Source organism: Rhinopithecus bieti, unplaced genomic scaffold (assembly GCF_001698545.2).
Source record: "Rhinopithecus bieti isolate Rb0 unplaced genomic scaffold, ASM169854v2 scaffold_23283, whole genome shotgun sequence".
NCBI classification, from domain to species: Eukaryota; Metazoa; Chordata; class Mammalia; order Primates; family Cercopithecidae; genus Rhinopithecus; species Rhinopithecus bieti.
In genome coordinates, this window is record NW_016810852.1 from 735,682 (window position 1) to 748,109 (window position 12,428).

The 12,428-nt window shown below is 37.7% G+C and overlaps 1 protein-coding gene across 1 annotated transcript in view; it reads right to left on the bottom strand.

Moving 5' to 3' along the window:
- DNAH6 (dynein axonemal heavy chain 6) overlaps nucleotides 1–12,428 on the bottom strand; it is a 327,840-nt gene that overhangs the window by 231,650 nt on the left and 83,762 nt on the right. Inside the window, exons 17-19 of the mRNA XM_017892976.1 lie at nucleotides 12,057–12,185; nucleotides 6,892–7,005; nucleotides 4,823–4,966 (exon numbers count right to left, since the gene is read on the bottom strand). Of these exons, the coding sequence (XP_017748465.1) occupies nucleotides 4,823–4,966; nucleotides 6,892–7,005; nucleotides 12,057–12,185 (387 nt within the window). The remainder of the gene's footprint in view (nucleotides 1–4,822; nucleotides 4,967–6,891; nucleotides 7,006–12,056; nucleotides 12,186–12,428) is intronic.

A 12,428-nucleotide genomic window follows, 5' to 3' on the forward strand; every position in this document is an offset into this window, starting at 1 on the left:
GGTCTCAATTTTGTTGATCTTTTCAAAAAACCAACTCCTGGATTCATTGATTTTTTGGAGGGTTTTTTGTGTCTCTATCTCCTTCAGTTCTGCTCTGATCTTAGCTATTTCTTGCCTTCTGCTAGCTTTTGAATGTGTTTGCTCTTGCTTCTCAAGTTCTTGTAACTGTGATGTTAGGGTGTCAATTTTAGATCTTTCCAGCTTTCTCTTGTGGGCATTTAGTGCTATAAATTTCCCTCTACACACTGCTTTAAATGTGTCCCAGAGATTCTGGCATGTTGTATCTTTGTTTTCATTGGTTTCAAAGAACATCTTTATTTCTGCTTTCATTTTGTTATGTACCCAGCAGTCATTCAGGAGCAGGTTGTTCAGTTTCCAAGTAGTTGTGCAATTTCGAGTGAGTTTCTTAATCCTGAGTTCTAATTTGATTGCACTGTAGTCTGAGAGACAGTTTGTTGTGATTTCTGCTCTTTTACATTTGCTGAGGAGTGCTTTACTTTCAATTATGTGGTCAATTTTAGAAGAAGTGCGATGTGGTGCTGAGAAAAATGTATATTCTGTTGATTCAGGGTGGAGAGTTCTGTAGAAGTCTACTAGGTCCACTTGGTGCAGAGCTGAGTTCAGGTCGTGGATATCCTTGTTAAACTTCTGTCTTGTTGATCTGTCTAATGTTGACAGTGGGGTGTTAAATCTCCCATTATTATTGTGTGGGAGTCTAAGTCTCTTTGTAGGTCTCTAAGGACTTGCTTTATGAATCTGGGTGCTCCTGTATTGGGTACATATATATTTATGATAGTTAGCTCTTCTTGTTAAATTGATCCGTTTACCATTATGTAATAGCCTTCTTTGTCTCTTTTGTTGGTTTAAAGTCTGTTTTATCAGAGACTGGGATGCAACCCCTGCTTTTTTTTGTTTTCCATTTGCTTGGTAGATCTTCCTGCATCCCTTTATTTTGAGCCTATGTGTGTCTCTGCACGTGAGATGGGTCTCCTGAATACAGCATATTGACATGTCTTGACTCTTTATCCAATTTGCCAGTGTGTGTCTTTTAACTGGGGCATTTAGCCCATTTACATTTAAGGTTAATATTGTTATGTGTGAATTTGATCCTGTCATTATGATGTTGGTTGGTTATTTTCCCCAGGAACTGATGCATTTTCTTCATAGCATCACTGGTCTTTACAATTTGGCATGTTTTTGCAGTGGCTGGTACCAGTTGCTTCTTTCCATGTTCAGTGCTTCCTTCAGGAGCTCTTGTATGGCAGGCCTGGTGGTGACAAAATCTCTCAGCATTTGCTTGTCTGTAAAGGATTTTATTTCTCCTTCACTTATGAAGCTTAGTTTCCCTGGATATGCAATTCTGGGTTGAAAATTTTTTTTAAGAATGTTGAATATTGGCCCCCACTCTCTTCTGGCTTGTAGGGTTTCTGCCAAGAGATCCGCTGTTAAGTCTGATGGGCTTTGAGACTAAGTCTCGCTCTATGACCCATGCTGGAGTGCAGTGGCACGATCTCGGCTCACTGAAACCTCCACCTCCCAGGTTCAAGCTATTCTCCTGCCTCTGCCTCCGGAGTAGCCAGGACTACAGGGACACACCATCACACCCAGCTAACTTTTGCATTTTTAGTAGAGATGGGGTTTCACCATGTTGGCCAGGATGGTCTTGATCTCTTGACCTTGTCATCCACCCTCCTCGGCCTCCCAAAGTGCTGGGATTACAGGCGTGAGCCACCGCGCCTGGCCAATTATGACCATTTTAAGACGCTTCCATCCATTGTTTAGAATGATTGAAATTAAAGAACAAAACAAAACAGAAAGGTCCCTCACAATAACAAGGGCTAGTGATGATTAGGAGAAACTGGAATTATCATAAATTGTTAGTGAAAAGCCAAAATGTTACGTTTGCTTGGAACACATTTTGGCAACTTCTTATAAAGTTAAACATACACTTACTATACAACCTAATAATCCTACTTCTAGTTATTTACCCGAGTTAATAGAAAACTCATGTTTACACAAAACAAAAAGCTGTACACGAAAGTTTATAGCAGCTTCATTAAAAATCACTACAAAATGAGACGGAACTCAGATATCTTTCACCAAGTGAATGGATAAAGGAACTATGGTACATCTACATAACAGAATACTAGAAAATAAAAATAAATGAACTGGCTGGGCATGGTGGCTCAGGCCTGTGATTCCAGCACTTTGGGGGAGCTGAAGCGGGAAGATTGCTTGAGCCCAGGAATTCAAGACCAACCTGAGCAACACAGTGAGATCCTGTCTCATAGAAAGAAGGAAAGAAAGAGAAAAAGAAAGAGAGAAATGAACTATTGCTTCACATGACAACATGGAAGAATATTTTTTCTCTTAAAAAATTATAATTCACAGAATTATGCTACCATCACCTCTATCTAATTTTAGAACATGTCATCACTCCAAAATGAAACCCCATACTCATTAGGTCCCATTAGTAGTCACTCCACTTCTTCCTCCCCACAGTGCCTGGTAACCATGAGTTCACTTTCTCATTATAGATTTCTTTATTCTGGACATTTCATATAAATGACATGCTATCTGGCCCTTTTTTGTGACTGGCTTCTCTTACTTTGCATCATGTTTTAAAATTTTTAATCTTATTTTTTGCAGACATGAGGCCCCACTATGTTGTACAGACTGGTCTCGAACTCCTGGGCTCAAGTGATCCTCCCTCCTTGGCCTCTCAAAGTATTGGGATTACAGGCTTGAGTCACCGCACCCAACCTAGCATCATGTTTTTAAGGTTCATCTATTCTGTTGCACATACTACTTAATTTCATTTTACTACTGAATAAAATTCCTTCATATAGATATGCCACATTTTATTTCTCCAATTTATTAATTGATGGAAATTTGTTTGTTTCCCCACTTTTGGCTACTATGAACAATGCTGCTATGAACATTTGTATCAAAGCTTCTGTGTGAACACACGTTTTTAATTATCTTGGCCATATATCTAGGAGCAGAATCACTTGGTAATATGGTAGGTCTATATTTAACATCTTGAACAAACTGCCAGATTAGTTTCCAAAGTGGCTGTACCACCTTACAATCCTACCAGCAACATGCGGAAGTTCTAACTTCTGCATATTCCCTATAATAATACTTATTCCTATACCATCTGTCTCTTTGATCATAGCCATCCTAGTGTGTGTAAAGTGCTACCTCATTGTGGCTTTGTTTTGCATTTCCCTAATAACTAATGGTGTTCAGCATCTTTTCATGTGTCTTCTTTGGGGAAGTGTGTATTCAAATCTTTTGCCCATTTTAAAGCGTTATTTGTCTTTTTATTTGTAAGAGTATGTTATATATTTTGGGTACAACTACATAGAGGAATCTTAAATGCATTTTGCTGAGTGAATGAATCCAGACCCAAAAGGCTGCATGTTGTATTATTCTATTTATATAATATTCTGTAAAAGGCAAAACTATAGAGACAGAAAACAGATCAGTGGTTGTGCAGAATTGTGATAGAGGGAAAGGCTGACTACAAAGGGACAACACAAGCAAATTTTTAGGGTAATGAAATTGTTCTGTATGGTACTATTGTATTGGATACATTACCCATTTGTAAAAACCCAGAGAACTGTATGCCACAAAAAGTAACCTCTACTGTATTCAAGTTTAAAAGAATATAAACCAGGATTTCGAGGGAACCCAAGATGGAATGCAGACTGTAACAAATAAATTTGTTTACAATTGTATGATATAATCACACTAAAGGCAATAAAGAAGAAAGAAGCTGACTTAAACAACTTGGGAAAGTGTTTTGACTAGATATTGTAAGCTAAAGGGGAAAATATTATGCAAATAACACTCTTTTCAAGCTGGAAAATTGTCTTTTCATTGTGTCTGAAGCTTTGCTTACTTTTCTTCTCCACATTTTTTTTTTTTAGTTCTTTATTTCATCTTTAAAAAAAAAAAAAAAAACCCTAAAATTGTCCAGGCACAGTGGCTCACACCTGTAATCCCAGCACTTTGGGAGGCTGAGGCAGGTAGATCACATGAGGTCAGGATTTCGAGACCAGCCTGACCAACATAGTGAAACCCCGATTGTACTGAAAAAACACACAAAATTAGCCCAGCGTGGTGGGTGGCAGGTGCCTATAATCCCAGCTACTTGGGAGGCTGGGGCAGGAGAATCGCTTGAACCCAGGAGGCCAAGATTGCAGTGAGCTGAGATTGCGCCACTGCACTCCAGTCTGGGCAATAAGAGTGAACAAAAAACAAACAAACAAACAAAACAACAACAACAACAAAACACCCTAAAATTGTTTAAAAAACTAAAATCATATCCTGTTTCTTAACCATTTTAAGCACTGGCTTAGCTGAGATGGTTTCAAAGATTCAGCCCTGTACACCTGCAGCCTGGCTTCCCAACTTTCTTCACATAATAGCACATCTGGAAAATGGCATAGTTGTGTGGTGCACTGATGCAAATGGACAAGGCCAACTGGACAAGTCTACCCCAGCATCATCTGGCTCCCTAAGGGTTTGAGCATATCAGTATCTTAGCATAACTACAACCTATTCCTGCACTATTTCCGTTACCACTTGGGAAACACTCTGAATGCCCCTCCTAACCACAGTAGTCAACTGTCCTTGGCCAAATGAAGACAGGATGCAGTCCGTGCCACTACAAAAAAACGAATTTTGACTATTGTTTTTTCTGTCTGCAAAGCTGACTAACTTAATCAGGGAATAATTCCTGATATTGGTCTCATTAGCATCAATTAATAACCAATTGGCCTACAGTTTTTGAAATAACTTCTACCAACCTTACCTTTGCTTTCATTTTTTCCACCTTGTATTTGAGCTGGGGCACTACACTGTTGGGTGGCAAGCCTTTTTCCAGTTGGGTCACAAATTTAGCATATTTAGAAACTTGACCATTTAGGACTTCTGGATCCAGGCAATCAAATTTGGACTATGAAAAATTTAAAAACAAAGCAAAACAAGTTAAAACATAAAGTAAAAGTCAAGTTTGAAATACTAAAAAAACTTTTAAAAGTTAATCCAAATCTACACTATGCTTTTGGAAATGGCTTTACTTATTAAATTGCTAATAATATTATATATCCAGCATCACCTGTTTATTCCTTTCATGTTCTTGCCTCCTACATCATCAAACGTAGTATTGGAATCTCCTTAATTTATTTCTGAGGGTCAATATGCATAAACTCCTCGAAGGAGACAAATAGCTATTTTTTTACTCTTGCTAACCAGAAATTTCTCACCTAGTAGTCTTCTATTATTTGATTATATACCTGTTTAACATAAATACTTTAAATTCATAAATTATTCATAAAATTATAGATCTACATACTTATATATAGATCTATAATTGTTTTTCTCAGTTATGTAAACATATAAGTATACAGATATATTGACATGTCAGATAGACACACATATATACTGATGGCAGTAGAAAATTTGTAAACCTTCATTTTTCTTTTATTCTAAATCCATCATTTTCCTTCTGCTCCTTAATGGGTTTTCTTGTGCATTTCCTAGGGTGAATGCATCCTATGTTGGAAGCCACTGCTCTAATCCATGGTGGTAATCAGAAAATTCTTTTTAAGCTGCATCTTCTCAAGAATATTTTTTTACTTCTGAGATAAGTGATAAATGAGTTAAAGGAGTTATAACTGGTGTTATAGCATATATTTGTTTTTTATTTTCTATTTTCTCCACCAAAGGTAACTTCTATGTTTGAACTTTGTTCTTCTTATTCTCCACTAGTACTCCCAGCACCTAGAACATTACATTACCTGGAACATATTTCCTATGCTACTGTTTTTTAACCAAGGCATGTGTCTTCTAATTATAGGCATCAGCACGGGTAGGATGAATAAGAAGTGTAAAACAATATTTGTGAGGTTGACAGTATTTCTAACATGTCCATACCACACTTGAAAGTATAGGTGGCCATCTATTTTGCCTCATAGAGAGTTGACCCTTGTTAAGGATTGAATATAGGGCAGATCCTAGAAACAAAACTCTCTGATGGCTGTTGATACTTGGCTCCTTAATTTAAAAAGTTTACTATTGAGCTCTTAAAGGAAGATCCCAGATTTTATCACTCTATCCTATTACAGTGAACAAAACGGCTTCCTTTTTCAAAGGCCAACAAAAGTAGAAACCTAAAGTGCGTAGATCACAAATAAAATCCTACAATCCTCAAGAACACTGAAGTGTATGATGACAACATTGTGTTTAGAAACCACAAAGTTGGCCGGGCGCGGTGGCTCAAGCCTGTAATCCCAGCACTTTGGGAGGCCGAGACGGGTGGATCACGAGGTCAGGAGATCGAGACCATCCTGGTCTACACGGTGAAACCCCGTCTCTACTAAAATTACAAAAAACTAGCCGGGCGAGATGGCGGGCGCCTGTAGTCCCAGCTACTCGGGAGGCTGAGGCAGGAGAATGGCGTAAACCCGGGAGGCGGAGCTTGCAGTGAGCCGAGATCACGCCACTGCACTCCAGCCTGGGCGACAGAGCTAGACTCCATCTCAAAAAAAAAAAAAAAAAAAAAAAAAAAAAGAAACCACAAAGTGATTAAATATCACACAGCATTGTCCATTGATGCTTCCATTATGTAGCCTTCTAATATGCAGGACCTGAGAAGCCTGGCTTACAAGAATACTTTCTTCCCTGTAGCATACAGTGACATAAGGACCTTTGTGCTCTTCGCTGGAAAGCTTATAAAAATTCTCAGAAAATGATACCATTGCATATTTTACTGAGATTAAGAAAAGCACCAGATTGTTAAAAGTTATAATTCAAATTATTAGAATTTTAAGATTAATTCATACAAAAATAATTTAAGAACTGAAGGCTTTTTTTCCCTACCTTTAACCACTCTTGTTGGAGTTTATCCCATTCAGAGAAAGAATCCCAGAGCAATTGTTTGAGCTTCAGTTCAGCACTGACTTCTTCCAAAGCTTCAAACTTGGACACTTCTACCTTTAAAAATGTAGTACACAAAATGCACAATTTAGTTTTCAGATATAATGAGCACATGCTATTCTCCTATTAGTAATTTTTGGTACAATGATTGCTTGGCAGAATGTGCATCCTAAACGGATTAAGAAAAGGAGCACTAGAAACAAATGAAGAAAAAAAGAAAACTTCACAAAACCCCACATATATTAGAATTTCCATTACAGTAACAAAATATAACTCCTGGTATTTCCTTAGAACTTAAATATTCTCCAAAGACATAAATATTATAAGAGTAACACAGGCATTCTTCTTTGAGTTGGATTATACATGCACATATATGTTAGGCCTTCTAGGGAAAGCAGATGAGTCTTTAGAGGCACTGATTTATATTGGGCTTCTGTACTTAAATGGCAGAAGAAGATGATGACTGTGCGGTAGCTGGTGGGGAAGATAGTGAAGTTTAAGATGGAGAGGACAGCATGGTTTCTGACTCTTTTCTAAACACGGACTTTATATGAACCCCATGGAGAGGAAGGGTGTAAGAAAATCTGAAGAAGGTATTTTCATGAGAAGTGTTTTAAGATTGCCTTGGCTCAACGCTGGGGAAACTTTCAGGGAGTTAGTTGGTTACACAGAAATTCTTGGACTTTGACATTAGGAATTTAGTCTTGTCTTCCATTAAGAGTTGCAAATGATTTCCTGCAACCTAGATTAGTTAGGCTTTCATGCCTATTCTCCAAATAATTGAAAGCCACAGAAGGAAGGCTAGATCAGAGGCAATCAGGAAGGAATCAGTCATGAAGTCATAGACAGGGAAGATGGAAGGAGGAAGACACACTTTCATTTTAGGTTCTGTGATTTTAAAATTATTTTTTAACTTTTCTTTTATTGTGGTAAAACCACATTAATGAGATCTATTATTTTAATAAATTTTAAGTGTAAAGTACAGTAATGCTAACTATAACAATGTTAACAATGTTATTTAATGTACTTTTCTAATAGTTTTTCATGTTGCATAACTGAAACTTTATACATCTAGAACAACTCCTCATTTCCCCCTCCTCCTAGCCTCTGGAAACCACCGTTCTACTTTCTGCATATATGAGTTTGACTACTTTAGATGTCTCATATAAATGAGATCATGCAGTATTTGTCCTTTTGTAGCTGGCTTATTTCACTAAGCATAATGTCCTCTAGGTTCATCCATGCTGTGGCATAGCAGGATTTTCTTCTTTTGTGAGGCTGAGTAAAATTCTATGTTATGTAGATACCACATTTTCTTTATCCATTCATCTGCTGATGGACATTTTAAGTTGTTTCCATATCTTGGCTATTGAGAACAATGCTGCAATGAACATGGGAGTACAAATATATCTTTAAGAGCCTGATTCAATTATTTGGGATATATGCTCATAAATGGGATCATTGGGTCATTTTATTTTAATTTTGAGGAACCACCATGCTGTTTTCCATAGTGTTGGCACCATTCTACATTCTCATCTACAGTGTAAAGGATTCCAGTTTCCACACATCCTTGCCAATATTTATCATTCATTTTATTTTTGTAATGGCTATTCTAACAGATGTGAGGTGATACCTTCTTGTGGTTTGATTTTAATTTCCCTGATGATTACTGATGTTGGGTGTCTTTTCACATGCCTGTTGACCATTTGTATGTCTTCTTTAGAGAAATGTTCATTCAAGTCCTTTGTCCATTTTAAAAACTGTTTGTTTATTTATTTATTTATTTATTTTGGCTATTGTGTTGTAGGAATTCCTTATATATAAGGAGTTTAGATAATAACCTCTTATCAAGTATATAATTTACACAGTTTTTCCCTCATTCTGTATGTTGCCTTTTTACTCTGTTGATTGTTCCCTTTGCTTTGCAGAAGCTGTTTAGTTTGATGTAGTTCCACTTGTCTATTTCTGTTTTTGTTGCATTGGTTTTTGGTGTCACATCCAAGAAATCATAGCCAAGGCCAATGTCATGAAGATTTATCCTACATTTTCCTCTAGGAATTTTATAGTTTTAGGTCTTTTAAGTCTTTAACCCATTTGTTTTGAATTGATTTTTGTGTAAGGGTTCAGCTTCATTCTTTTGCACGTGAATATCCAGTTCCTGAACACCATTTGTTGAAGAGACTATGCTTTCCCTGTTGAGAATTTTTGGCACCTTTGCCAAAGATGAGTTGACCATATTTGTTGATTTATTTTGGGGCTTTCCATTCTGTTTCATTGGTCTATATGTCTGAATGTATGCTAGTACCACACTATTTTAATTACTATAGCTTTGTAATATGTTTTTAGATTAGGAAGTGTGAAGCCTCTAGCTTTTTTCTTGTTTCTCAAGATTGCATTGGGTACTCAAGGTCCTCTGTGGTTCCCTATAAATTTTAGAATTTGTTTTCAATATTTCTTTAAAAATGTCATTGGGAATTTGATAAAGATTGCATTGAATGTATAGGTCACTTTGGGTAGTACAGGTATTTTAACAATATTAAGTGGTCTAATCAATGAACATGGGATATCTTTTGATTTATTTGTGTATTATTTCATTTCTTTCATCACAGTTTTTTAGTTTTCAGTGTGTGAGTCTTTCACCTCCTAGGTTAAGTTTGTTTCTACTTTATTATTATTATTTTTGATTCTGTTGTAAATGGCATGCTACTTTTTATGCTACTGCAAATTGTTTTCTTTATCTTTTGGATTGTTTGTTGTTAGTATAAAATGCAACTAATTCATGTAAGTTGATTTTGTATTCTGCAACTTTACTGAGTTTATTTATTAGTTTTAATTTTTTCCCCATGGAGTTTTAGGGTTTTCTACACATAAGATACCTAGAATATGCTGGATCCTGTCACTACTCCAAGACAGGTGATATAGAAGTTTGTCCCTTGAGCAGTCCCCTGATAATGTATCACATTGGGCAGCCACTTCAAATCTTTCCCTGTCCAGGTAGAAGCTGAGATTTGGGAATTCTTGCTTGCTTACTCTGCACTGAGTCAGGGGTCGGGGGAGGGGTGTTAATGGCTAGTGAGTGCAAACTGGTCGAAACTGTTGCTTTTGTTCTCAGTGGTTCCAACCTGGGGCCTTTCCTGTCCATAATCAAATTCAGGCAAGAGAGAAACCAGTCTCTCAGGCAGACTCCTAAAGTGTCAGAATGCCGTATATTCCATCCAGTCTAGCTTTCCCTCCCTCACCAGGGAGAGGCTGAGAACTTCCTCCTAACTGTGTAGCACTGTGCTGGGGGCAGGAATCACAGTGAAAGGGTGTTACAAATTATTCTACTCCTTCAATCAGCTGATTTTATACTTGCCCAGGGTGCAAGAGACTCTCAACTTGCCTTTGTATTTCTGACAAAATAAGTTGGTTCAGGGGTTGTTGAGTCAGTGTGTCCAAGGGAAAAAGGAGGGGCTGGGGCTTCATACTCTGCTGTCTTGCTGACAGGACCAATGATATTCTTTCTTACTCAAGGAGTGCTCACATGCGAGTTGTAGCTTTTTTTTCTTTGAAATGGAGCCTTGCTCACACTGTCACCCAGGTTGGAGTGCAGTGGTGCGATCTCGGCTCACTGCAACCTCCACCTCCTGGGTTCAAGTGATTCTCCTGCCTCAGCCTCCCAAGTAGCTGGGATTACAGGCATCTGCCACCACGCCTAGCTAATTTTTCGCATTTTTAGTAGAGATGGGGTTTCATCATGTTGGCCAGGCTGGTCTCGAACTCCTGACCTTGTGATTTGCCAGGCTTGGCCTCCCAAAGTGCTGGGATTACAGGTGTGAGCCACCGTGCCCGGCCAAGTTGTAGCTTTTTATCAAGTAGTATTTCCTCCATACCTTGCTCCTTACTACATACCTTCCTGTCTTGTAGGTCAGTTAACTCAACTGGGAACAACTTTGAACTCTAGTTCCTTCACACAAATCTGCCTCAAGTATCACCAGCCTTATTGGCTGGTATCAAGTTCATAATTTTCAGACTTCTCTACCAATCCCTGGACCCTGGAGTAGACAGCATGTCAGATCATTTTCTGATCATCCATCTGGGGCTCTGCAAAGACAGGTGCATTCCCCTGTGAGGTTCAAGCATGTTCCTCCAATATTTTTGGGGAGACCAATGGCATCCTCCTTATCGCTAGGGGCTCCCTGGTTTTGTCCAACAGGAATATTTTCTTTTCTATTCTGTTTTCTTGTTGTTGGTCTCTCTAAAAGCTATTGAAAGCACCTGCATCTCTTGACCCTTTCTCTTCATGTTTTTTGAGAGACTTCTTTTAGCCTTTCAAATATACCTTTTTTTATTTCTATTTTTTTATTTTTTGAGACAGGGTCTCACTCTGTCACCCAGGCTGGAATGTAGTGTCACGATCTTGGCTCACTGCAACCTTCGCCTCCTGGGCTCAAGTGATCCCCCCCGTTTAGCCTCCCAAGTACCTGGGACTACAGGTGTGTGACACCATGCCTGGGTAATTTTGGTATTTTTAGTAGAGATGTGGTTTCACTATGTTGGTCAGGCTGGTCTCGAACTCCTGAGCTTAAGTGATGCAACCACCTCGGCCTCCCAAAGTGCTGGGATTACAGGCATAAGCCACTGCTCCTGGTCCTTAAATCTACCCTTTTACAACCATTTATCCCTGGCTTAGCTGGGGATGTCATTTTTATCAAATTGGCACATAAAACCAGTGTAAATCAGGCAATATTAATGGAATCATAGCATACATATGAATGTAAAGGAAGCCTGAATGTTACTTAAGAAAGGATAGTGTGGTTTTAATTGACCACATTTAAAAATCCACTTACATTTTAACATAGAAAGTACAGTTCCTTGTCTGAAAGTTTTGCATAATTCACAATTATTTTAATAAGAAAGATATTTGGTATCTCATGTGTATTAGTCTTTAAACACTTCAAAGGCAGGGAACATATCATATTTTGTATTTGAGACTATTTGTAACATGCTGACTAGCACATAGTTGTCCAAATATTGAATGTTTACAGTTTACATTATTGAAGTCCTTGTGCATATATGCCATTTCTATACACACATTTCTAAGACAGATAGTGTAAAACTGTCATTACCTTAAATTTCTTCTGATAGGACTTATACTGAAATGCACGTTTCTGAAGATCAGCCAGAACAGATTGCAGATTATTCAATATGAGCCTTATTTTGTCTTGGTCGGCAGAGATATCTAGAATCTGCGGATCCTGTAAATTTAAGACAGTTTTGGTTAGCCATTCCTGCTTTTGATAAAGACTAATTAAATTAAATGAATTAATAAACATTTTAAAAGATTCCTTTAATTCTCTTTTCTTTTGATTTTAGAAATGATGTTTAAAATTGTTGCTTTCCTGAATTTTAAACCAATGCATAGACATTATAAAAGGTACGCATTTGTATAAAGTGCCATAGAGACAAAATTGTTTTTTTTTTTTTTTTTTTTTTTTTTT